Raw genomic sequence first — 27,457 nt, forward strand, 5'->3', positions numbered from 1 at the left:
TTGTTTAGTGTTTTACGTATTGTAGATTCAATAACAGGGATGTTAGCATTTGCCAGTGACTTTTGTAAGTCTTTAGCTAACACTCTAGGATTCTTCTTCACCTCATTGAGCAGTCTGCGCTGTGCTCTTGCAGTCATCTTTACAGGACGGCCACTTCTAGGGAGAGTAGCAGCAGTGCTGAACTTTCTCCATTTATAGACAATTTGTCTTACCGTGGACTGTTGAACAGCAAGGCTTTTGGAGATACTTTTATAACCCTTTCCAGCTTTATGCAAGTCAACAATTCTTAATCGTAGGTCTTCTGAGAGCTCTTTTGTGCGAGGCATCATTCACATAAGGCAATGCTTCTTGTGAAAAGCAAACCCAGAACTGGTGTGTCTTTTTTTTATAGGGCAGGGCAGCTGTAACCAACACCTCCAATCTCATCTCATTGATTGGACTCCAGTTGGCTGACATCTCACTCCAATTAGCTCTTGGAGATGTCATTAGTCTAGGGGTTCACATACTTTTTCCACCTGCACTGTGAATGTTTACATGCTGTGTTCAATAAAAACATGGCAACATTTCATTCTTTGTGTGTTATTAGTTTAAGCAGACTGTGATTGTCTATTGTTGTGACTTAGATGATGATCAGATCACATTTTATGACCAATTTGTGCAGAAATCCATATCATTCCAAAGGGTTCACATACTTTTTCTTGCAACTGTATATATATATATATATATATATATATATATATATATATATATATATATATATATATATATATACATACATACATACATATACACACACACTAACATATATATATATATATATATATATATATATATATATATATATATATATATATATATATATATATATATATATATATATATACATACACACACATACCTAAAGCCAGTGTACACAGGCCATTTTTTGCAGTACAGCGGTCCCACCCCTTGCTCCCCCCCCATCTTTTGCTCTCTCTCTCCCCCCCCCCCCCTCTCTTTTGCTCTCTCTCTCCCCCCTCTCCTTTGCTCTCTCTCTTTCCCTTCCTTTCTTTTGCTCTCTCCCCTTTCTTGCTCTCTTCTCTCTCACCCCTCTCTTTTGCTCTCGCTCCCCCCTCTCTCTCACCTTCTCTTTTGCCTGCTCTCTCTCTCACCCTCTCTTTTGCTTGCTTTTTCTCCCCCCTCTCTTTTGCTCTCTCTCCCCCCTCTCTTTTGCTCTCTCTCTCCCCTCTTTTTGTTGCTCTCTATCACCCCTCTCTTTTGCGCTCTCTCTCTCTCCCTATCTTTTAATCTCTCTCTCCCTCTATCTTTTGCTCTCTCTCCCCCCTCTCTTTTGATCTTCCCCCCTCTCTTGATCTCCCCCCCTCTTTTAATCTCTCTCAAACCCCCTCTCTTTTGCTCTCTCTCTCTCTCCCTCTATCTTTTGCTTGCTCTCTCCCCCTCTCTCTTTTGCTGTCTCTCCCCCTCTCTCTTTTGCTGTCTCTCCCCCTCTCTCTTTTGCTGTCTCTCCCCCCCCCTCTCTTTTAATCTCTCTCTCTGCCCCCTCTCTTTTAATCTCTCTCTCCGCCCCCTCTCTTTTAATCTCTCTCTCCGCCCCCTCTCTTTTAATCTCTCTCTCCGCCCCCTCTCTTTTAATCTCTCTCTCCGCCCCCTCTCTTTTAATCTCTCTCTCCGCCCCCTCTCTTTTAATCTCTCTCTCACCCCCTCTCTTTTAATCTCTCTCTCACCCCCTCTCTTTTAATCTCTCTCTCACCCCCTCTCCTTTGCTCTCTCTCTCTCTCCCCCTCTTTTGCTCTCTCTCTCTCCCCCTCTTTAGCTCTCTCTCTCTCCCCCTCTTTAGCTCTCTCTCTCTCCCCCTCTTTTGCTCTCTCTCTCTCTCTCCCCCTCTTTTGCTCTCTCTCTCTCCCCCTCTTTTGCTCTCTCTCTCCCCCTCTTTTGCTCTCTCTCTCCCCCTCTTTTGCTCTCTCTCTCCCCCTCTTTTGCTCTCTCTCTCCCCCTCTCTTTTGCTCTATATCACCCCTCTCTTTTGCTCTATATCACCCCTCTCTTTTGCTCTATATCACCCCTCTCTTTTGCTCTATATCACCCCTCTTGTGCTGCTCTCTCTCTCATGCAGACACTCAAACAGCCAAGGCAGCTCCCACCTGGCCCCGCCAGTCAAACTTAGACTCCGCCCCTATACACCCAGTTCCATAAGAAGCCTGAGGAAACAGACAGAGATCTGAGAAACGCGTTGCTTGTTTATCCATTGTTACGGTCACATTTGTGACATTTTATATTGTATTTTACTGCACCATTAAACTATGGTATTTTAACTCTTCGCTGAGAGTCTGGGCTTGATTGAAATCTACTCTGGAGTGATTTGCTGCACTGCCTTGGTCAGTGAACTGGGACACTGTGAACTCCCAGTCTGCCTCTATAAGCACAACAGAGTGCTGCTTTACTTGTGAGTATAAAATCTGTATTCACTTTTTTTACATTTGTCCAAACTGCATCACACGAGGAGGCGCCCCTGTCCTTGTGATTTTCTTTGCACAGAGAGAGTATCTACCCAGACTGGTTTTGCGACAAGGAGCTGACTTCTGGATCTAAGGCAGAATCCTATATATGCGCTACCCAGGAGGACTAATAAACCTCTGAAGTGCTCTCCTAATCTTGGGACTATTTGAGCATCAATATCATATACAGATAAGAACTTATTGGAGACTTAATACTATTTATTTATTATATATTGTTTTCAGCTGCATTTTCTGTTTATATTGATCTCATCACATCACATTTGATGAGAGTCCATGTCTCAATTTTTCTGTAATTTTCATTATTATTTTTTGTCTTTATACATTATTATCTGATCATTGTATATTATTTTTATAGTGTTTATTGTTTTTACTAAACTTCAGTATTATCCTACAGATTGTTGTAATACATTTATATTTATATTAGGCTTTGGTTGGCCCCTTTTTTATAATTATATATTTCTTCTAGCGCCCCCTAGAGTTACACTTGCATAGTGTAACAGGAATTTATATATTTATTTATATACATACACGTACACATACACATATACACACACACACATATATATATATATATATATATACACACACACACACATATATATATATATATATATATATATATATATATATATATATATATATATATATATATATATATATATATATATATATATATATATATATATATACACATACACACACACACACACACTTTCTGATTAAAATGTTTGTATAAATATATGTTTTTATATATGGGTTAAAAGGGTATATGGACTAGGTATTTGGAAAGGACTATAATGTGTGTATGTCTAAATATGTGTGTGTGTGTGTGTGTGTATATACAGGTGGCCCTCGTTTTACAACGGTTCAATTTACACCGTTTCAGAATAAAAACCTTTTTTTCCAGTCATGTGACTGCTATTGAAAAGCATTGAGAAGCAGTGCATTTATTAAAATAGCCAGTAGATGGAGCTGTCTGCTTGTGTTGCAGCAAAGCCAAGCAAGCTGAAATTAATCAGTTTAACCAGACCTGAGATATCGAGCAGATTTCAAAGGAACAAGATATTTCTGTCTATAAATCAGTCCAGATTGGAATGCATAGAAAGAAATGTTTGCAGAAAAATGCAAGCGAAGTCTGTATTGTGTGATTATTTTATTAGGTTTATAATGCTGTTTAGCAAATGTTTTTGTTCATTTAACTTAGTTTAATTATATATTCTGTGTTGTGTGATTATTTTATTAGGTTTATAATGCTGTTTAGCATTTAAAGTCTTCATTTCAAAGCTTTAAAAATAATGTATTAGGTGTTACTTATGGCAATTTTGAGAGGGGCCTGGAACCTATCTCCCTCACTACCCATTGACTTACATTATAAACTGGGTTTCAATTTACAATGGTTTCGATTTACAACCATACCTTCTGGAACCTAACCCCGGCGTAAACTGAGGGCTACCTGTACATACATACTTATATGCACACATATATACACACACACCTCATTCATCTATCTATCTATACACACACAGACTTTAGAGCCTTTTCCACTCAAATACATTTAAACATGAAAAAACATTGTTAATCAATTTAATTTTGGTTATGTTTTACTGTGTTTTTACTGTAAATATTTTACATTCCAATGTTCTTCACTTACATAGAAATAAATATTTAAAAAATAAAAAGAACATTCTGTACTATGTATCTATATATAACTTTATACCTGAATATATTCATATTGAAATATATATTTAAAGATCAAAAGAATATTTTCTTCTATGTGAAGAAGATTAAAATGTAAAATATGCATAACCACCTTCAGATTAAGTGCATTTGGTCTAACGCGTGTCGGGTTAGCACACGAGCCATAAGTGTTAGTTTTTTGGGGGGTTTTAATAGCGCGCTCCTTTGAAGTCTATACAGAAGTTAACGTGGTAGTGATATCTGAGGTTCTGAAGTTAGTGCACATTGAATTTTGCTCATGCTCTTTTTTACTTTCAACTTGTAATACACACGCTAACCCGCATTAAAAGTTTATTTTCAGCACAGTTAGCGTGCTACTTATAATCTGGCCCAATTTGTTTTGTCATGTTTTAAATATGCTTTTAGTAGAGAGTTCAGAAAAATATTTCTCATTTTTTAAAGTATAATAATTAATAGTAATAAAGTGTTTTATAAAAAGTTAGACACTGTTTATAAAACAAACTACATATAAAAATAAAACAAACATTCTTATATTAACCCTTTAACGCCATTAGGACGTTGTATTTCGTCCGAATTCTTCTAGGCTTTAGCGCCGAAGGACAAAATACAACGTCCTAACCGCTTGGCTTAACTGAAGCCACTGGCGCTTCCCTGTTAGGATCAAGGTCTGGAGGGCGTGCCTAGCTGCCTTGCATCATAGGGACGCCCCCCTGACGCGATTCCATCATTGAAATCTAGTGATCACGTGCACAATCGATTTCAATTTGTTTACATCGGAACAGTTGTTCCGATATAGACAAGTTAACCCCGGCACAAAAGGGTTAAATAACAAACTTCTTACTTTTAGAAAAGTGTTTTGCTAAAGCTTTGGAAATATACATTTTACTGCTTGAAACATTCAGGAAATCAAATTCAATACCATCTTTGCCAATAATGTGTGTACAACATTTCCTTTAATGACCTACACACAAACAAAATAAAGTAAAAAGGGAAAGTGTAAGGCGTGTGAACAGACTGATGGTATCATTAAAGACTTTCAACGTAACTTATACGTATTTTATTTTAGAAATAAACTCCTCCAGTAATATTGCTTTGGATAAGAGTTTGTTAAATTACAAATATATTGAGGAAAACTGGAGAAAAGCCAAATTTGGAAACAAAGCAAGGACTATTAACATAACTATATATTTCCTGATGTATTATCCTAAATAAAGGTGGAAATAGACACAAACTGCTCCAATATCCGAAACAAAAACACTTGTATCTCAGCCAAAAACATATATAGAGTTTAGTGCTTATTTTTGGCTGAAAGAAAATCCAGACTACATATGGCAAATGTGACTGAGGAAGCAATTAGAGGTAACACACGATCACTCCCCTTGCAATAATAGTTACTTCCATTTAAATAACATCAAGGTCAGATTAATATGGATCCTAAGAGAGAGAGTGTAACACCTACTGTATCTACTTTATGGATCATAAACCCAAGCTTATGTGTATAATAAACAAATAGAAGAAAAAGAAAATTATGTTTTTAGAAATTGAAAAAAGTAAAATAATTATAATAATGCTTGGCTTGGTTTCTGATGACATATTCCGTTCAGTAAGCTTTTTACAGCGTATTGTGGTCTGTTTGAGAAAGGTGCAAAGTATTATACAATCCTCTTACTTCCTCACAGTATGAGCTTAGGGTAGTATGGGGGGCTGTTAGCTAACTGTGAAAGGGGATCCTAAGCACAGAACTGAAATACATTATGAAATGTCTTCTTTTAGATGGAACATGGACCACAGTTGATTAGAATGTCCCTTTGCAGGTAATTCATAATAAATTTGCCAGTTTTACACAAATTTTATTTAATCTTCAGTAAAATACAAATAAATGTTTTAAGTAGCATTTTCCTGTTTGGTCATTTAAATGTGTATATATATATATATATATATATATATATATATATATATATATATATATATATATATATATATATATATATATATATATATATATATATATATATATACATACATACATACACACATACAGCAGCAGTGTATATATATATATATATATATATATATATACACATACACACATACATATACACACACACATACAGCAGCAGTGTATATATATATATATATATATATACACACATACATATATACACACACACACATACAGCAGCAGTGTATAATGTATCCTAGATCATATCTAAGTGACATCTTTAAAGTGAAGGTAAAGTTTCTTCAGTTTAAAGACATATTTCCATTATTTACTGCAAACATAAGTTAATCATTAAGTTTTTTTTTTTTTAATATTTTCTTTTATAGCTTTTTTAATCAATATATAAAAGACCCACCATTATGATGCCTGACTTCTCCCAACTACTATTTCCTGCTTTCCTTGTCTGTAAGTCTGTATAAGCGCATTCATGAGGCTCAGTGATGCGTCAATCGGCGATAAGTCTGTATAAGCGCATTCACGCATACACCCATTACTCATATAAGGGCCGGAAACATACAAAACGCTGCACCACTCAACATTAGGGCCACCAGAAGTTGCAGCTTCTAATTAACAGTGTGTCCGTATTAGAGGCGGCCGTAAGAACTCTCATAATATGGGAATCCAGATGTAATAGGAGCTACTACTTTCTATTTTAAAATATATATCACTAAACTGCACCACCTCACAGAAATACCCCTACTGCTATAAATCTCATTCTCACCTTGCTGCTATTAGCATCAGGTGACATCTCTCCAAATCCTGGGCCCACCCTCATTCCCACCATTACCCAATCACGCACTCCTTATAGTAACTTTAATAAAAGCAACACACATAACCTCATTTCCATTCAATACATCCCATACGCACACACTCCTTTCACTTGCGCACTATGGAACTCTCACTCTGTCTGCAACAAACTTACTGAAACCTGGCTACCTTCTTCTGACACCGTTTCCACTGCTGCTCTCACACATGGTGGTCTTCACTTTAGCCATACCCCTAGGCCAGGTGAGAAATGTGACGGCGGTGTTAGGATCCTGCTCTCCCCCTCCTGCACTTATCAGCACCTACTTCCAATCCCATCTCTCTCCTTCTTCTCCTTTGAAGTCCACTGTATTCGCCTGTTCTCACCCCTCTCCCTCAAAGTGGCAGTCATCTATCGCCCTCCTGGGCCCACCTCCCAATTCTTTGACAACTTTGCTGCCTGACTTCCTGTTTTTCTCTTCACAAATATACCAACCCTAATTCTTGAGGACTTCAACATTCCCACTGACAACCCGTCTGCCCCTGCTGCCTCTAAATTTCTTTCACTCACAGCCTTCTTCGGTCTCTCACAATCCACCCTATTCCCTACCCACCGTGATGGGCACTCCATCGACCTGGTATTTTCCTACCTCTGTTCTATATCTGACCTTACCTGTCGCCCTTTTCCTATTTCAGACCATCACCTGGTCACCTATAATATCAATCCAACAGCTAAACCTACTCCTCCATCCCGCCCCCGCACCTGTAGAAACCTACATGCTGTGGATCCGCTCCAATTTTTAAAAATCATTCAAGATCTCCTCCCTCATACTTCTACTATAACCTGCCCTGATCTCGCAACAGCCCACTATAACAAAACTCTCTCCTCTGCACTAGACACACTTGCCCCTCCCCAGCTGCGCAAAACATCACACCGTCAGTTGCAGCCCTGGCACTCTCAGCAAACACACTATTTGCAAAAATGCTCCCGTACTGCTGAGCATGTCTGGCTGAAGACTCATTCTGAACCTGATTTCATACACTATAAGTTTATTCTTTGTTCATACACCTCTGCCCTTCACTTAGCCAAGCAAACCTACTTCTCTTCTCTCATATCTACTCTTCTCCACCTTCTACTCTCTCCTCTACCCACCATCTTTTTTTTAGTGCTCAAGATCTGGCAGACTACTTTTTAAACAAAACACGTATTATCTGAAGCAACATCCCAACACCAAACTGCAATATTCCATCAACAGGCCCAGTTACTCCCTCTGCATCTTCCATCCAGCCACTGAGAATTAAGTTTCTTCCTTACTATCTTCCTCATGCCTCACAACCTGCCCGCTCTACCCTATCCCTTCCCATCTAATACCCTGCCTATCTTCCACCCTCACTCCTGCTCGTACCCACATCTTCAACCTCTCTCTCTCTCTCTACCGGCTCATTCCCATCTTCTTTCAATCACGCAAAAGTCACTCCCATACTCAAAAAACCCTCCCTCGACCCTAATTCCCCTGAAAGCTACCGCCCCATATCACTGCTTCCACCAACATAAAAACACCTTGAAAAACTAGTTTACAATCACCTAACCCACTTCCTGACCGCCAATTCCTTGCTTGGCCCCCTGCAATCCGGATTCCGCACCAAACACTCAACTGAGACTGCCCTTACCAAAGTTACTAACGATCTTCTCTCTGCTAAAAATATTGGCCACTACTCCATACTCATCTTACTTGACCTCTCAGCTGCCTTCGACACAGTTGACCACCACCTCCTCCTACAGACCCTTAGCTCTTTTGGCCTCTGCGACATTGCTCTTTCCTGGATTCACTCTTTCTAAAAGGTCTTTTTCTCTGTCATTTGCCAGCGACTCCTCCTCTCCAATGCCTCTGTCTGTTGGAGTACCTCAAGGATCTGTTCTGGGTCCTCTACTCTTCTCCATTTATACTTCACTGGGTAAACTTATCAGTTATGGCTTCAAATTTCTCCTCTATGCTGATGACACCCAGATTTACCTCTCCACCCCTGCTCTCTCTCCCTCTGTCCTTTCTCATGTCAGCGACTGCTTATCTGGCATTTGTTCCTGGATGGCCTCTCACCACCTAAAGATTAACATGTCCAAGACTGAGCTCCTTCTTATCCCCCCTCAAGCTCTACACCGACTTCTGACTTCTCTATCCCTGTTGATGGCATCACCATTTCCCCATCGCCCCAAGTCCGCTGCCTCGGAGTTACACTTGACTCAAATCTATCCTTCGTCCCGCATATCCAATCACTTTCTACATCCTGCAGCAACCATCTACGCAATATTTCCAAGATTCGACCTTTTCTGTGCGCTAACACCACAAAGCAAATAATCCACTCCCTTGTTATTTCCCGACTTGACTACTACAATAGCCTACTTACTGGCCTTCCTCTTTTCCGCCTCTCCCCCCCTTCAATCCATCCTAAATGCCTCTGCCAGGCTGATCCACCTTTCCTGTCGCTCTGTATCTGGTGCACCTCTCTGAGAGTCCCTTCATTGGCTCCCCATTCCCAGCAGAATTAAATTCAAAATTCTCACCCTTGCATACAAAGCCCTCATCAACACCACTCCCCTCTACCTATCCTCTCTAATCAACAAGTATACTCCAGCCTGCCCACTAAGATCCAACCTGTTCCTTGCATCTGCAACTATCACCTCTTCTCATGCTAGACTGCAGGACTTCTGTCGTGCAGCACCTACCCTCTGGAACACTCTCCCTTGTGTTGTCAGGCTTTGCCCTAATCTTTCTTTCAATACTCTCTGAAGACTTTTCTGTTCAGGGAAGCCTACCACCCATCTCAATAATACATTAATTTCACTTACCTAACATTTCCCTCATCTAACTCTGCATTAACATCTTTATCAATCTTGCAGTCCTCACCTCCTGTTTCTCAACCTCCTACCTTTCTAGATTGTAAGTTCCCACAGGAATAGGGCCCTCAATTCCTCCTGTATATGTTTGTAAATTCTGTCCTGTCTCTTACAAGTCTTATATTGTTTTATTTAAAGGGACAGTCTACCATAGAATTATTATTGTTTTAAAAGATAGATAAGATAATCCCTTTATTACCCATTCCCCAGTTTTGCACAACCAACACAGTTTTTACCTCTGTGATTACCTTGTATCTAAGAACCTTCTTCCAGCCCTCTGATCACATGACTATGACTGTTTATTTTCTATTGTCTTGCAGTTAGCATTGTGTTGGGCTAAATCTTAAATAACTCCCTGTGCCTGTACACAGTGTTATCTATATGGCCCACGTGTACTTTGTCTCTTTGTGTTGAAAAGCAATTTAAAAAGCCTGTGATAAGAGGCAGCCCTCAAAGGCTTAGAAATTAGCATATGAGTCTGCCTAGGTTTAGTTTAAACTAAGAATACTAAGAGAAAAAAGCAAATTTGATTATAAAAGTAAATTTGAAAGTTGATTAAAATTACATGTCCTATCTGAATAATGAAAGTTTAATTTTGACTAGACTGTCCCTTTAAATGAATTGTATCCATTGACAGCGCTGCGGAATATGATGGCGCTTCATAAATAAAGTATAATAATAATAATAATTTGGGCTAAGTTAAGCTCAGTGGCTAATTACTTGTAATTACCAGTAAACAGGTATAATGAGGCATCTGCAGAACAACAGACAGGCTAAACTGTTAATGTGAGACAACAGTGAAAACAAAATTAGCTAATTTATTGATACTGAACCACAACAGATTAACAAGAATTCTATTATTACTTATGTTCCTAGTCAGTGAAGGTGAGAAAAGTGGCAAAGTAAAGGTTTTGTCAACATTAAATATAGCAGAATGTCTGAGAGATGTGCACACAACACTGTGCATTACTTTATACTGGGAGGTTTTATAGTTGGTCACAATATAAGCAAAAACATACTTATTATTATTCACATAAATCATTAGTTTTGTGTATAACAGACAATATATTAAACATGATACTTTTATAAAATGCTGTATCTTGCTGTATAGCTGATGAGCACAATGGCCTGATAGTGATCAGTTAGTTCCTTCCTGCACACACTTTTTATTTTATTTTTAACATTGATTATACAAAATGTTTCACGGCGGAAGTAATCTGTATATACCAGACAGATGTCATGATTCAGACAGAGCATGCAATTTTAATTAAACAACTTTTTAGTTTTCTATTTTGCTTCATTCTCTTGATATACTTTGTTGAAAAGCATAACTAGGTAGGTTCAAGAGCAATGAGCTAGCTGCTGATTGTTGGCTGCAGATACTTGCCTCTTGTCATTGGCTCACCTGATGTGTTCAGCTAGCTTCCAGTAGTGCATTGCTGGTCCTTCAACAAAGGATACCAAGAGAATGAAGCAACCATCATAATGGAAGCACATTGGATAGTAGTTTAAATGTTATGCCCTATCAATATCATGAAAAATAAATTTGGGCTTTATAACCTTTTAATACACAAGTTCCTTTCTGCATATGTGGTGCTAATTAAGGCAGATTTGGAAAACACAATGTACCACATGAGCTAAATAAATATAATCAAAAGGCTGCAGATTCACCCTGATTTGGACTCATAAGTTTCAGTTTGCCTATAGGCCAAATTGATCTGTGTCTAGGGCAGCACGTTATGAGGAGCAGTTCTATAACAGTGTTATGTTCTTTTATTTATTCATTGTATTACAAACCAAGGGTCCCCGAGTGTTCAGTAGGTATATATTCCTGGCCTCCCAGCTCTTTCAAGTGCCATAAAACAGGTTGAGATTTGTGCATATCCTAAAAGGGCTAATTAATTAAAGATAGTTTGCATAAATAATTTGGTTAAAAATTGCTGGCAAGTATTTTAAAATCATTTTCAAGAATAAGCAAAATTAGTTACAAAGCCATGATGTCTGGAGCAGTCGGCTCCACCCACCCTTATCAGTGTTTAGACATAGGCATTATATTTCAACTGAGTTCACAGCTTCTAGACATGCTCCGGCATAATCACTGTGCACTTTTGCATTCTACCAAAACAACAATTGATATAGATACAGCCATAGAAGGAATTGTGTGGGGGGGATTTAGAGCTTTACAATTCAGAAACTAAAAATAAAGGGTCATTGGTGATTCACTAAATTTGCAGGTAAAGTAATTAAAGTGCATATTATATGTTGTCTCTATCCCAACTTGTTTTATGTGCATTTAAGGGCAAAAATTGCTAAAATTGTTAGTGGTTTGAGGGGCAGCAGATTTCCCAGTGCCAATTAGTTTATACTAATGCTATACTATATTAGAGACACGTTTTTAGTTTAGATAAATACTCTAATTTTGCTTAGTGCTTTATAGCTTTCCACAGTTGTACAAGGTATTTAATGCACTCACTTCCCCAAAGTGTAGGGGAACAAACAACTTACTAAGTTACATCAAAACACATCCATGGGGTCTATTCTAAACCATAAGTAGAGCTTACAAAGTCATTCGTACAGGTTTTCCCATGGGTTTTTTTTAAATGTGAGACCATTCTAATCCATTACAAAACCCAATTATCACATGATTTTCCAATGCTCTGTCACTGTACACATCCCCCTATATTTAAAAATGAAATATGTTTTCAAGCAGTTTTGTACATGCACTTTTGTTTTAGCTAGTATCACTTGCACATGCTTAGTTCACATGATAATTTCCAGTTTCAAAAATAATTTAAAATTCATAAGACTCAAATTACATTTTTAAATTCTGCAATTACAGTAGATAGATAGATAGAAACAGAGTTGTTAGAATAATCTATCAAAGTGTTCAGAATTTTCTAGATTGTAAATTCCCACGGGAATAGGGCACTCAATCCCTCCTGTATGTGTTTGTAAATTTTGTCTTGTCTCTTACAAGTCTTATATTGTTTTATTTAAATGAATTGTATCCATGGACAGCGCTTCGGAATATGTTGGCGCTTCATAAATATAAAGTATAATAATAATTTCTTATATTTTTGTTGTGGTCCACAGGCAGTGTACTGTGCTATATGCAGAGAGAAAACAATTAATCACTTCCCATTAAACAGTCAGATCTAAAGATTTATCAAGACCTAAATTATTATACTTATGTTTATTTTATGCAAATTTAAGCAACAAACTAAAGACTTATTGACACTCATGACAGACGTTTATCCCAACTTAAAGGGACACTGAACACAAATATTTAATTTCATGATTCAGATAGAGCATGCAATTTTAAGCAACTTTCTAATTTACTCCTATTATCAAATTTTCTTCGTTCTCTTGCTATCTTTATTTGAAAAAAAATGCATCTAAGCTTTTTTTTTTGGTTCAGAACACATGACAGCACTTGTTTATTGGTGGGTGAATTTATCCACCAATCAGCGAGACCAACCCAGGTTGTTCACCAAAATGGGTCGGCATCTAAACTTACATTTCAAATAAAGATACCAAGAGAATGAAGAAAATTTAATAATAAGAGTAAATTAGAAAGTTGCTTAAAATTGCATGCTCTATCTGAATCATGAAAGAAAAAAATTGGGTTCAGTGTCCTTTTTAATCGAAGGGTAGTTTAAATAAATAAATAAATAAATAAAAAAGCAATATTGATTAGGAAGGAAGCTCACTTAGAGATCATTTAGATCTGAATAAAATAACTGCTGGTTGGCTGCACTAAATTCCTCATGTGACAGTCTATGCTAAAATATATACTATACTGCAAGTAAACACTGTTTATTCATTAACTATACCCACGGTTAAAAAGAACATATATTATTACTCATTTTCTAAAGTACTTTGCATGCTCCTGTTTGGCAATAGTTCATTCCACTTTCAGTCCTTCACAATCTTCACCTCAAGTGATCCTTTATGGTCTACCTATTATATACTTGTTTTTTTCTTTATTGATGCTAAGAACAGAGGGGTTTATTTTTAAAGATTTCAGAGGGTATAGAACTCAAAACTGAAATGCACATGAATGCATTTAGCATTTTCCCAATACATATAGTGTAAATTGGACATATGTACATAAACCCATTGCATCCTCATTCCAACACCATGTCTGCTTAAAAAGACAGTGATGGCTTATATTATTCCTCAGGAATAATACAAACTGAGTAATCACCTATGCAACATAAAATAATTTTTGGTAATCACCTATGGTAATAAACAAACAGAGGTGGAGTGGCCACTTATTGGTCCCCCTAGCACGAAAAAAAATAAATAGTCACGTTCACCATGCCCTAGTCAAGCCCCACCCCAACCAGCCATGTCTCATTTAACACTGCCAATGGATATGTGCGCAATAGCAGCGCATACAAATTAAAACCTGAACAAGACCATGATTAAAACTGTCACTTTTCTAACCTACCACCTCCCCCCTCTCCCCCCACATAATGAACCTCCTAGATATGGAGGGCTACATATGCGGCTCTCTCGTCTATGCCGCAACCTTCAATACCCCCCTAGCATTCATTTTTACATCTTACCACAGTATTGACTCTAACTACCACATTTCATTCAGCTGGACTGATTAACATAATTTCTCAGTAGAGTCTCTGATTGTTCCACCATGTTGTTTCCATTTAGGAATAGTACTTTCACTGTGGTCATTACTTCATATGTTAATTACTAATCTAATTCTAGTTTATTGGTCTAAAGGTGACCGTTCAAATCACTCAATTTCCTCTCTCAGTGTTTGTTGCATGTTTTTAGAGGCACAAGAGTTGCCTTCAATGTCAAGTGAGGAAACACATTTTGTTTAGACCATGTTAAAAAGAAAAAGAGGTTCCAGTCTACCATATTGTATCATTTATAATGTGAAATATTTTTAGCTTGTCTTATGCTATGTTTTTTTTTCATATAAGCTGTATTACCTCGCACAACCTCAATAAAAATGTAATTAAAAAAAAAAAAAAAAAAAAAAAAAGATGGCAGATCTGAAAAAAAAAAAAAAAAAAAAACTGTCACTTTTCAGATCCATGTAAAATATTTTATTTTATATCAAGGGGTCGGACAAAGGCTAGCACATGCACCCCCACACTGAGTGCGGACTCTCAGTTGGTGGTGATTGCTTGATAGGCCAGTCATCCCCTGGTGATAAATGTTTGTTTCTGTCCAAAATTGAAAAGCATTTGTTCATTAGTTATTAACATTTGTATAAAATATACTGATGCCAAAATAAGGATTAATGAACAGAGCTAAAAGCAAATAACTTATTTAATTCTGAGTGTTCCACTCTCTTCTGCAACATATTAATGATGTCAGAATCACTATGTAAGTTCTATCACTATTATCTTAATTTGTTTGTTGTAATCATTTTCGTGTCTAGCGATAAATCATTACTAATATTATTTATACAACATAAATGATAGACTATTCAGCTTATTAAGTATAGGAAAAGTCTTGGTTGCATTCCCAGATAATGTTGCCCTGGTTTTATTGAACAGACTGGCCAGTGCCCAATTAATTCACAAGGCCACATGTTTCACAATAGATTTTTCTCTGCCTGAAACAGTTAACACATTAAAAATGAGCACCCCTGCAACGCATGGAAAATTCCCACACCGTAGCCATAAAGGTCTGTCCTTCAGAAACATGCCAAAGAGATTAATATGAATATTACCAAATTTCCCATAATCCTCTCTCCCGTACCACAAAATCCTTTGCCATCTTGCAACTGAGACATTATGCATTTTATTACCCAACAAGTGTGACCTTTGTTTTAGCAGTAATATTAAAAGCTTAGGAGTTTAAAGGGACATAGAACCATCATTAAAATGAACATAAATGTATTCAAATAGAAGCATTTTTGTGTAGCATGCTATATGCTCTCCGATTAGGTGAGGGCATATGCACATTTGCTCAGTGCACAGTGAAAGCTATTAATAAACAGTTACAAAACACAAAATTAAAAAAAACATACGTGTGTGTGTGTGTATATATATATATATATATATATATATATATATATATATATATATATATATATATATAAAAATTTTATAATAATTATGCTTATTTTTTAAAACGGGGTAATACCCAAAACGTCAAATAAAATACTATTTGTATTTAACTAAAGAAAGACCCCAACACCCTAGTGGTATTTGAAAAACATAGTGGGAAACATTTTGGAAATGCTTTTTTTTTTTTTTTTTTATAGGTTTCTGCAAAGAATGGCTTCAGGAATAAGATATAATTTCCTTTTCCTTTTTTTACTGCAACATTGTATTATATACTATACTAAGTGGGCACGACATGAGCTGTTCATTAAAAAGGGACAGTGTACTCCAGAATTGTTATTGTTTAAAAAGATAGATAATCCCTTTATTACCCATTCCCAGTTTTGCATAATAAACACTGCTATATTAATACATGTATAAAAAAAAAAAAAAAAAATTATATATATATATATATATATATATATATATACACACACACACACATACATTATATGAGAATAAAGTAACTCTTAGTCCAGCACAATGGGATAGACAAAATTAAGGAACCAGGATTAGAGCCTTCCCTAAAAACACAGGCAGACAACAGATACAATTCAAATAGTTTATCATCAATCAAAATATAGCAACAAAAAGTGTACAAAATATACAAATCCTATGTGGCAACAAAAAATATATTCAGCTGAGAGTCCCATTTAACAATGAAAAGTCCTATAGAATTAACCCTTATAGAGGCCTCTATCCCAGGGTATTTATTTAAAGCTTATTCCTGGTTTACCAAGATGAAACAATAAATGTTCCATAAGTAGGTCTCCAAAAGCGGGCATCCTGCAATGTTTGCAATATAAAGTGACAGGGCCTTGTACAAATAAGGTGTAAGGTTGGACAGGTGTACTGAGTAATTCCGCAGAGACCTACTTATGGAACATTTATAGTTTCATCTTGGTAAACCAGGAATAAGCTTTAAATAAATACCCTGGGATAGAGGCCTCTATAAGGGTTAATTCTATAGGACTTTTCAATGTTAAATGGGGCTCTCAGCTGAAAATATCTTTTGTTGCCACATAGGATTTGTATATTTTGTACACTTTTTGTTGCTATATTTTGATTGATGATAAACTATTGGAATTGTATCTGTTGTCTGCCTGTGTTTTTAGGGAAGGCTCTAATCCTGGTTCCTTAATTTTGTCTATCCCATTGTGCTGGACTAAGAGTTACTTTATTCTCATATAATGTATTCATTTAATTAACTCTCCGTGCACAGGTAGAGGGTGTGAATTGGGGGGTTGCCCCATACTCCGTTTACTTTTGGGGGGCATTGAATATTGAATTTAGTGCTGATCTGATATATTCTATTATATATATATATATATATATATATATATATATATATATATATATATATATATATATACACATACATATACATACATATACACACATTTTAACACATAAATATATATGTATATAAGCATATACATATATATTTACAAGGAACACACAGTTCCCATAGACCGCAACTTAAAGTGCCGCACCGGCCAACTATTAACCCCTTAAAACTGCCTAGTGCAGTATTTTTGTTGGGGTTGAAAAAAACTACATTTTCCATAAAAAAATAAAAAACCCTCTATTTTGGGGGGCATTTGGGGAACTTTTAGAAAATTCACAGAGATCTGATCTCTGGTTAATTTTCTGAGCGAGACTTGCTACCGTAAGCTTGCAGGAGCAGAATACATATATACACACACATACACACACACACATACATATACGCACACAGTGGATATAAAAAGTCTACACACCCCTGTTAAAATGGCAGGTTTCTGTGATGTAAAAAAATGAGACAAAGATAAATCATTTCAGAACTTTTTCCACCTTTAATGTGACCTATAAACTGTACAACTCAAATGAAAAACAAACTGAAATCTTTTAGGTAAAGGGAAATAAAAAACTAAAATAATACGGTTGCATAAGTGTGCACACTCTTAAACTAATACTTTATTGAAGCACCTTTTGATTTTATTACAGCACTCAGTCTTTTTGGGTATGAGTTTTTCAGCATGGCACATCTTGACTTAGCAAGATTTGCCCACTCTTCTTTTCAAAAACACTCTAAATCTGTCAGAAATTATGCGAGGGCATCTCCTGTGCACAGCCCTCTTCAGATCACCCCGCAGATTTTGAATTGGATTCAGGTCTGGGCTCTGGCTGGGCCATTCCAAAACGTTAATCTTCTTCTGGTGAAGCAATTCTTTTGTTGATTTGGATGTATGCTTTGGGTCGGTGTCATGCTGAAAGATGAAGTTCCTCTTCATGTTCAGCTTTCTAGCAGAATCCTGAAGGTTTTGTGCCAATATTGTCTGGTATTTGGAACTGTTCATTATTCCCTCTACCTTGACTAAGGCCCCAGTTCCAACTGAAGAAAAACAGCCCCAAAGCATGATTGATGCTGACACCACCATGCTTCACTGTGGGTATGGTGTTCTTTTGGTGATATGTAGCGTTTTTGCTCCAAACATATCTTCTGAAATTATGGCCAAAAAGTTAAACTTTGGTTTCATCAGACCATAACACCTTTTGCAACATGCTTTTGGGAAACTTCAGATGTGTTTTTGCAAATTTAGCCGGGCTTGGATGTTTTTTTTGAGAGGGAAAAGGCTTTCGTCTTGCCACTCTACCCCATAGCCCAGACATATGAATAATACGGGCAATTGTTGTCACATGTACCACACAGCCAGTACTTGCCAGATATTCCTGCAGCTTCTTTAATGTTGCTGTAGGCCTCTTGGCAGCCTCCCAGACCAGTTTTCTTCTCGTCTTTTCACCAATTTTGGAGGGACATCCAGTTCTTGGTAATGTCACTGTTGCACCATATTTTCTTCACTTGATGATGACTGTCTTCACTGTGTTCCATGGTATATCTAATGCATTAGAAATTATTTTGTACCCTTCTCCTGACTGATACCTTTTAACAATGAGATCCCTCTGATGCTTTGGAAGCTCTCTGCGGACCATGGCTTTTGCTGTAGGATACGACTAACAAAATGTCAGGAAAGACCTACTAGAACAGCTGAACTTTATTTGGGGTTAATCAGAGGCACTTTAAATGATGACAGGTGTGTACTGACTCCTATTTAACATGATTTTGAATGTGATTGCTTAATTCTGAACACAGCTACATCCCCAGTTAAAAAAGGGTGTTCACACTTATGCAACCATATTAATTTTATTTTTTTATTTTTATTTCCCTTTACCTAAAAAGATTTCAGTTTGTTTTTCAATTGAGTTGTATAGTTTATAGGTCACATTAAAGGTGGAAAAGGTTCTGAAATGATTTATCTTTGTCTCATTTTTTTATATCAAAGAAACCTGACATTTTAACAGGGGTGTGTAGACTTTTTATATCCACTGCATATTTATATAAATGTTTTAACCCACAACGTGCCTTGAATGGCATATTAATACCTGCATATGCTCTTCTGAAACCAAAGTATCCTCATTTTGCTATCACTGTAGTCACTGGGTTCTGACAGGCAGGTACATTTAAATAAGGAGTGCCACATGGTTTACAAAAGTGCACCAAGCACAACTGTCAGTGAAGTACTGAACAAAAGAACTGTATATAATGTACATAATTATCATACATCTACATAACCAGCTACGAAGAAGTACACAATGCATTGTTCAAAGTGATATCTGCAAAAGGTCTTTTACATAAAACAGATGTAAAAAGCTGCAGCAATATAAATACAACCTTTAAAGAAGATTTCATATTATATTAAAATCTACATGTCTTGTTAAATCTTGTTATCCAAATATTTATTTTTTATTTTGCAACAACTGTTAACAATATTTGTACCAAATGAAAGTATTGGTTTTTTTTTTTGTGGTTTTTTTTTTTTATCAGTTTGCAACTTGCACTGTAAACATATTTAGATGGCTCACTTTTGTTTTACTATAACACACGTTATTTGCTTTAGTGTAATATACTATTTGCTCCAAGAGCAATAAAATACAAAATGTTGCAATTTTTTTTAATTTGTGACAGCAGATTGTAACATTTTTATTTTTTTCTGATTTAAGACTGTATTACACTTGAAATTTTGTGTGTGTGCACCATTATGATGAGTCTGTATGAAGATATATCCAGAGAAATATCTAAATGGCTGTTACACAAAGAGCAAGTTTTATTTCATTATTAAGTGTGCATAGTTAAATGTTGATTTGATTTTACATTATACTCGTTATGTAGTTAAGAATAGCCCAACATTATATTCTTTATAGTTTATAGGACATTCTAAAGCATAAAATCATTGCTCTTATTTATTTATTCCATGTAAGTTTTGAATTAGTGACCCTATTGGATTATGTGTTTTACCTCCCAAATGGGTTAAATGCATAGGTAAAGTCCTGCTTAGACACAACAAACAGTGCAGCTTCTGGGATGGACACAGCCAGTCATTGGTGGCTACATGCAAATGTCTCTCCTGAGGCTGCTCTCCTGGGCCGCTCTCTGCTGCGATCTCACTAAAAGTAGCAAGATTGCGCCAATTCTGCATGCCGAACAAGTGGGGCAGTGCAGAAATAGATGTGCAGAGTAAACGATACACAGAGGGACACTCTGTGTCCCTCTCTGTATCAGGAAGCGGTGGTGCCGATCGCTGGTGGTGTGGGAGGGTTAGGAGGGAGGCAGGTGGGCAGGAGCGGGTGGTACCACTACGCTACAGAAAAAGAAAACTAAGAGAGGTAGGGAGGGGGAATGAGATAGAGGGGGATCCTATGTGGAGGGGACGATTAGAGGGTAGGAAAAGAATCTTGGGTGGGGAGGGGGGTAAATAAGGGAGGGGGAGGAGTTAGGCAGCTACACTACAGAAAAAACTTTGTTTTTTTTAAATTAAAATAAAATTAATAGTAACCTGGGTACTGGTAAGCAGCTGTCAATTACCTAAGATGGAGGGAATTGGTTAGAAGGGGGAGGGTTAGAGAGCTTTTTGGGAGGGATCAGGAAGGTGGGAAGGTAATTGGGGTAATCCTACACTAAGGACAATATTATTTTTTTTTTTTTTTTTTTTTAAAGGGTGTAAAACTGCATACTGACTGTCTGCCAGTACTTAAGATGAGGGTGACCATCGGGGGTGGGGGAGGAATAAGAGCTGCTTGAGAGGGATCAGGGGGTAGGTGGGTAATCTCTACACTAAAGCTAAAAATAACCTTACAAGCTACCTGATTAACCCCTTCACTACTGGGAATAATAAAAGTGTGGTGTGCAGCTGCAATTACCGGCCTTCTAATTACCAAAAAGCAATGGCAAAGCCATATAAGTCTGCTATTTCTGAACAAAGAGGATCCCAGAGGAGCATTTACAACCATTTGTGCCATAATTGCACAAGCTGTTTATAAATAATTTCAGTGAGAAACCTAAAGTTTGTGAAAAATGTAACTTTTTTAATTTGATTGCATTTGGCGGTGAAATGGGGACATGAAATTTACCAAAATGGGCCTAGATCAATACTCTGGGTTGTCTACTAAAATACCAGGCAATTCCTGTCTGAACAAGGAACACAGCAACCCCAGACGATCGTTTCGGCCTTCATTGGGCCTCGTCAGTGAGGTGTAGCCATATTCCTCTAAGCACACTGAGGAATATGGCTACACCTCACTGAAAAGGCCCAATAGGCGGGATCAGACTTAAACTAAAGGAAAAGTTCTTCTCTGTGAAAAGCATTACTGGGCTAAAAGAAGCTGCACCCAGGTGGTAAATCGCCATAGAACAGGCTAACAATAGTATTGAGCCAGTTGTTCATTCCTGTGAGTGTGCTTCTCTCTGTGTGTATTTAGTCTCCCTATGGGAAAAAGGGGAAAACAGACGTGGACTCCTTGCTCAGTGTGCTTAGAGGAATATGGCTACACCTCACTGACGAGGCCCAATGAAGGCTGAAACGATCGTCAGGGGTTGCTGTGTTCCTTGTTCAGAGAGGAATTGCCTGGTATTTCGGCGCTGGACTGACCGTAATAGGCGGGATCAGACTGATATACTACAGGAAAGTTCTTCTCTGTGAAAAGCATTACTGGGCTAAAAGAAGCTGCACCCAGGTGGTAAATCGCCATAGAACAGGCTAACAATAGTATTGAGCCAGTTGTTTGTTCCTGTGAGTGTGCCCCTCTCTCTGTGTAAGATAGATAGATAGATAGATAGATAGATAGATAGATAGATAGATAGATAGAAAATTGTGGTGGTGAATGGAAAAAACTGAGTTTTAAATTTACCAAGTGTTTAGTATAGTATAGGATTCCTCATATACTAACTCTCAAAATAGTTGAGAATAGAACTAAGATTCTAGTGGTGCAGGCCCATTATATAATTATATACACATAGATAAAGGGAGAGAAATTGCACACAATAGTGACATTTATAAAGACTCGGAATTCAGCACTCGTTTTAAAAATGACAAAACACTTGTATCTGATACAAAATCTTAAAGTGGATTTATTGTGCACAGCACTGACCAGAGACCTGGACAGAACCGTATCGAAAAGTGTGCAAATTGCTAAACACAAAACATACCATAACACTCAAGAAATATATGGTAAAACTAAATCTAGATTAAACAAGGGACCGGCCCCTGTGACTAACCAAGATGGTGAGAATACATCATAACGTATATAACATGTAGTTTAGATACAGAGTGTAGTGAACAGATGGGCTGTTCCCAGGTAGATAATCAGACCAGTATCGCTAGATTAGAGGAACAGTCTCTACCCATACACAAAACTTAGCAGCCATTATACCAATGTGTCTAGATCAACAACAAACACATAAATTACTTGGCTATTATATTGACAAAAACACTTCAATTCATCAATCCTGAGCGGAGTGAATAAGATACAGAGTGTATAAAACTTTGGTAAATGTCCAAAAGATCTCAGTTAATTGATATTCGGAGCTCCAAAGATAGAACAACTGTCACATTTGAAAGGCTGTATTTAGGTCGTAAAGCAGGCAAATACAGGACATGCAGCAAATGTTGTTAGCAAAGCAAAGCGGTATAAAACACATTTGAGGGTATAAGCCAATGATGATTAGCAAATGTTAGTAATTCAGCCAGACGGGCCAGAGATGAAGGCAAGGTGTAAAAGCAACATGAAATGAAACAGCATAGAAATAGGTACAGGAGGATACTTAGATTTTATGATTGTACCCTCTGTCAACTGCACCTTTCCTTGCAAAACTTGTTATTGCCGTCAACACATCAATGCCAAAGCCCAACAATCTTATTGGCGAATTTGTCAGATCTTCATATTCGCCCCCTAGAAAACACTTGCGTACTTTGTCAAAGTTCTGCTGCACCCAGTTGAAACACGTGTCGGCGATTGGCTGACTGACCCACGTGACATCCATGCTGGTCTGGTTTGTTTGGAGCTAAGCGGAGTTGAGTGGAGCCGAGCAACTGTGAAAGGCGGAATCTTTTCGAAAGTCGAATGACTGGCTACATCTGTGGTAATGTAAACCGCTTTTGGATACCTTGTGCAGCAGAACTTTGACAAAGTAAGCAAGTGTTTTCTATGAAGATCTGACAAATTCGCCAATAAGATTGTTGGGCTTTGGCATTGATGTGTTGACGGCAATAACGAGTTTTGCAAGGAAAGGTGCAGTTGACAGAGGGTACAATCATATAATCTAAGTATCCTCCTGTACCTATTTCTATGCTGCTGCATTTCATGTTGCTTTTACACCCTGCCTTCATCTCTGGCCCGTCTGGCTGAATTACTAACATTTGCTAATCATCATTGGCTTATACCCTTAAATGTGTTTTATACCGCTTTGCTTTGCTAACAACATTTGCTGCATGTCCTGTATTTGCCTGCTTTACGACCTAAATACAGCCTTTCAAATGTGACCGTTCTATCTTTGGAGCTCCAAATATCAATGAACTGAGATCTTTTGGACATTTACCAAAGTTTTATACATTCTGTATCTTATTCACTCCGCTCAGGATTGATGAATTGAAGTGTTTTTGTCAATATAATAGCCAAGTAATTTATGTGTTTGTTGTTGATCTAGACACATTGGTATAATGGCTGCTAAGTTTTGTGTATGGGTAGAGACTGTTCCTCTAATCTAGGTGGTTTCAGTTTTCACTAAAACCGATACTGGTCTGATTATCTACCTGGGAACAGCCCATCTGTTCACTTCACTCTGCATCTAAACTACATGTTATATACATTATGATGTATTCTCACCAGCTTGGTTAGTCACATGGGCCGGTCCCTTGTTTAATCTAGATATAGTTTTACCATATATTTCTTTAGTGTTATGGTATGTTTTGTGTTTAGCAATTTGCGCACTTTTCGATACGGTTCTGTCCAGGTCTCTGGTCAGTGCTCTGCACAATAAATCCATATTTTGTATCAGATACAAGTGTTTTGTCATTTTTAAAAAGAGTGCGGAATTCCCAGTCTTTATAAATGTCACTATTGTGTGCCATTTATCTCCCTTTATCTATATAGATATATATAGTTTTGATAGGTAAATAAAAAAAATAATTAAAAAAAGGCTCTATTTCTGTTTAAATGTAGTAATGGCAAAAATGCTAAAAAATTTCTGGTCTGTTTTAGTCTGAAATACCCAGTCCTTAAGGGGTTAAACAAAAATATATAGTTTTGACAGTTAACTAAAAAATAAATTCTCTGGTATTTTTTGCAAGTTCGATGAAATTCATAGTAGCGAAGGGGTTAAACACATAATACGTTAGTTTCAGTAATTATATATTCTAAAGATCAGAAACAATATACCTATATTTTAATCAAAATGTTAGTAGTTGTAAAATGTAGTCACATGAACAAAAAATTCCAGTTTGCAGGGAGAACCCCCCCCCAGACATAAATGATTTAGACAGTAATATACAACTAAACTAGAAAACCACAATGTAAAATCTGTACTTACAATATTACAACGATAAATGTGGATTTATACACAGTAAAGTTATACATTATAATATGCAAAAAGAGCCAACAGAACTTTAGTACTATTTTGCACACATAGCAACACAAATGCAGATATAAATGTATGCATAAGATATGCAAGAGAAATGGAGATGTGGAATGCTTTGTCACTGCCTGAAACAGATCTAGTGCACAATAGTAATAATAATCAATGTGAACTTAGATTATCACACACAAATTATTCTTGTTCTGAATGTTCCCTTTACAATGGGTATTAGAACATACACACATTTCATATATGCCTTTACAATGGGTATTAGAACATACACACATTTCATATATGCCTTTACAATGGGTATTAGAACATACACACATTTCATATATGCCTTTACAATGGGTATTAGAACATACACACATTTCATATATGCCTTTACAATGGATATTGAAATATACACAAATTTTATATATATACCAAAAATGCAATTCAAGAAAAACTATAGTAGCATACTGCTAATTCATAATGCACACCACAAGTGCTCATATATGTCTTAGCATCTCATTTTTAATGCTTTTTTTTCTAAGTAAAGATTAGCTAGTTATAGCACAGTAATAAAAATTTACAAATTGCACTTGCTATATTAACACTAACAAGTACAATCACACTTTAATTTGTTTAGAGAAAAAAAATGCAGATCTAATATGACTCACTTGCCACTGACTTCATATTATACCATCTATAAAGACAAATACAAATAATAAAAATACAATTGAAAGCTGAAATAATAATAATCACTAATTAACTACTACAAAATAATGTAATCACAATCAGTATTGCCTTAACTCAATAAGTGCATAAAAAAAAATGATGATTTTCAATAAAGAGAACATGGGGTTTACTCTTAATTTCAGGTCTGCATACTGTGTGTGTGTGTGTGTGTATATATATATATATATATATATATATATATATATATATATATATATATATATATACACACGAACCTCAGACATAAAACTTTATATAGCAATATAATGATGCTGAAAAGTGAACATATTATTTCACAAAAGTAGCCAGTCGGTACTTAGTAAATATAAATAAATCAATGCAGGCGCAGCTTATAGAACTACAAATGTAACTGTAGATATAACTTGACTACTAATGACCACGAGTAAGTTACTGCAATGCCCGTTTTATTTGTGTAGCCTGTACAGAAGTAGAAGAAAAGCTCTAAACATGTAAGGGGAAAAACTGTTATCAGCAGACTCCTCAGCACATCCCCTTGCACCCTGCCCTACACTCACCGGGTCAGTTGCAACGTGACCTTCTCAGGGCTGTTATGCAATTGGCTAATTAACCAGTCAGTATTGCATATCGGACAAACAGGGAAGTCCCAATAGAAGGCTGCAGTATGTATCTGCACTGCCGACAGCTGGTTTCCTGTTCTTGGTACTGCCTGGTGCAGTCCCCAGCTCTCTTCCAAACGGTGCTTCTTCCCAATCCGTGGCAAAAAACACCTGGGTGAGTCAGAGCTAGGCAGATTATCCTGGCATATCCTGGGCTCCCACAGCTCGGTCCGGGCTAAAGTCAGCACGTAGCTGGGGCTAAGGCAGCAGGTATTGCAGAAAGCCGGGAAGAGAGGCAGCCAGTACTGCTCCAGGACTTTTCACCACACCCTCCATGCTGTGAGCTGGAGCCTCCTCCTCTTACACCTGCACACACAGGACTTCATTCAAATATCTGTTTGCACAAGCTGTAGTCCCATGCACCGCTCCAATATCACAGCTCCCTCACTAGCAATCAATAAGTAGCAACTGAACAAAAAACAACAACCTATGTATTACATACAACTGCTTATTGCAACAGTTCCACGTGATCATTAGTTTATTTTAAAATATAGTGCATACTCCGCACTATTACAGGTGGATAAATTATTTATTTAAAAATATAGTGCAAATCATTACTATAGATTTTTTTTTTTAAGTATTGAGTACGCCTTATCTATATCCAAAAGATAGATCTTTCTAATTTCCTATATAATTCCACTCCTACTGTATTTTCCTGTACTATTTTTTGACTTCATAAACTAGTCATAAAGCCCGTGTATACGGGCCAATTTTTTAAGTACCGCGGTTCCAACCCTTGCTCCCACTTTCTCCCCCCTCTCTTTTGCGCTCTATCTTTCCCCCTCTCTTTCCCCTCTCTCTCTCCCCTCTCTCTCTCCCCCTTCTCTTTTGCTCTCTCTCCCCCTTCTCTTTTGCGCTCTCTCTCTCTCCCCCTTCTCTTTTGCGCTCTCTCTCTCTCCCCCTTCTCTTTTGCGCTCTCTCTCTCTCCCCCTTCTCTTTTGCGCTCTCTCTCTCCCCCTTCTCTTTTGCGCTCTCTCTCTCCCCCTTCTCTTTTGCGCTCTCTCTCTCCCCCTTCTCTTTTGCGCTCTCTCTCTCCCCCTTCTCTTTTGCTCTCTCTCTCTCCCCCTTCTCTTTTGCTCTCTCTCCCCCTTCTCTTTTGCGCTCTCTCTCTCCCCCTTCTCTTTTGCTCTCTCTCTCTCTCTCTCCCCCTTCTCTTTTGCTCTCTCTCTCTCTCTCTCTCCCCTTCTCTTTTGCTCTCTCTCTCTCCCCTTCT

The 27,457-nt window shown here is 37.2% G+C and overlaps 2 protein-coding genes across 3 annotated transcripts in view; both read right to left on the reverse strand.

The window, feature by feature from the left end:
- THRB (thyroid hormone receptor beta) overlaps nt 1-27,457 on the reverse strand; it is a 622,225-nt gene that overhangs the window by 505,313 nt on the left and 89,455 nt on the right. The window contains exon 1 of one of the 2 annotated variants that reach the window (XM_053714234.1): nt 26,143-27,002. The exons of the other annotated variant lie outside the window; for it this stretch is intronic. The gene's annotated coding sequence lies outside the window, so the exon portion shown is untranslated. Of the gene's footprint in view, nt 1-26,142; nt 27,003-27,457 lie in introns of those variants that run through there. 2 annotated transcript variants of the gene reach the window in all.
- LOC128661492 (RNA-binding protein 25-like) overlaps nt 25,535-27,457 on the reverse strand; it is a 41,274-nt gene continuing 39,351 nt past the window's right edge. The window contains 1 exon segment of the mRNA XM_053715740.1: nt 25,535-25,574. Coding sequence (XP_053571715.1) covers nt 25,535-25,574 — 40 coding nt within the window.

This window comes from Bombina bombina, chromosome 5 (genome assembly GCF_027579735.1).
Source record: "Bombina bombina isolate aBomBom1 chromosome 5, aBomBom1.pri, whole genome shotgun sequence".
In the NCBI taxonomy this organism is placed as follows: Eukaryota; Metazoa; Chordata; class Amphibia; order Anura; family Bombinatoridae; genus Bombina; species Bombina bombina.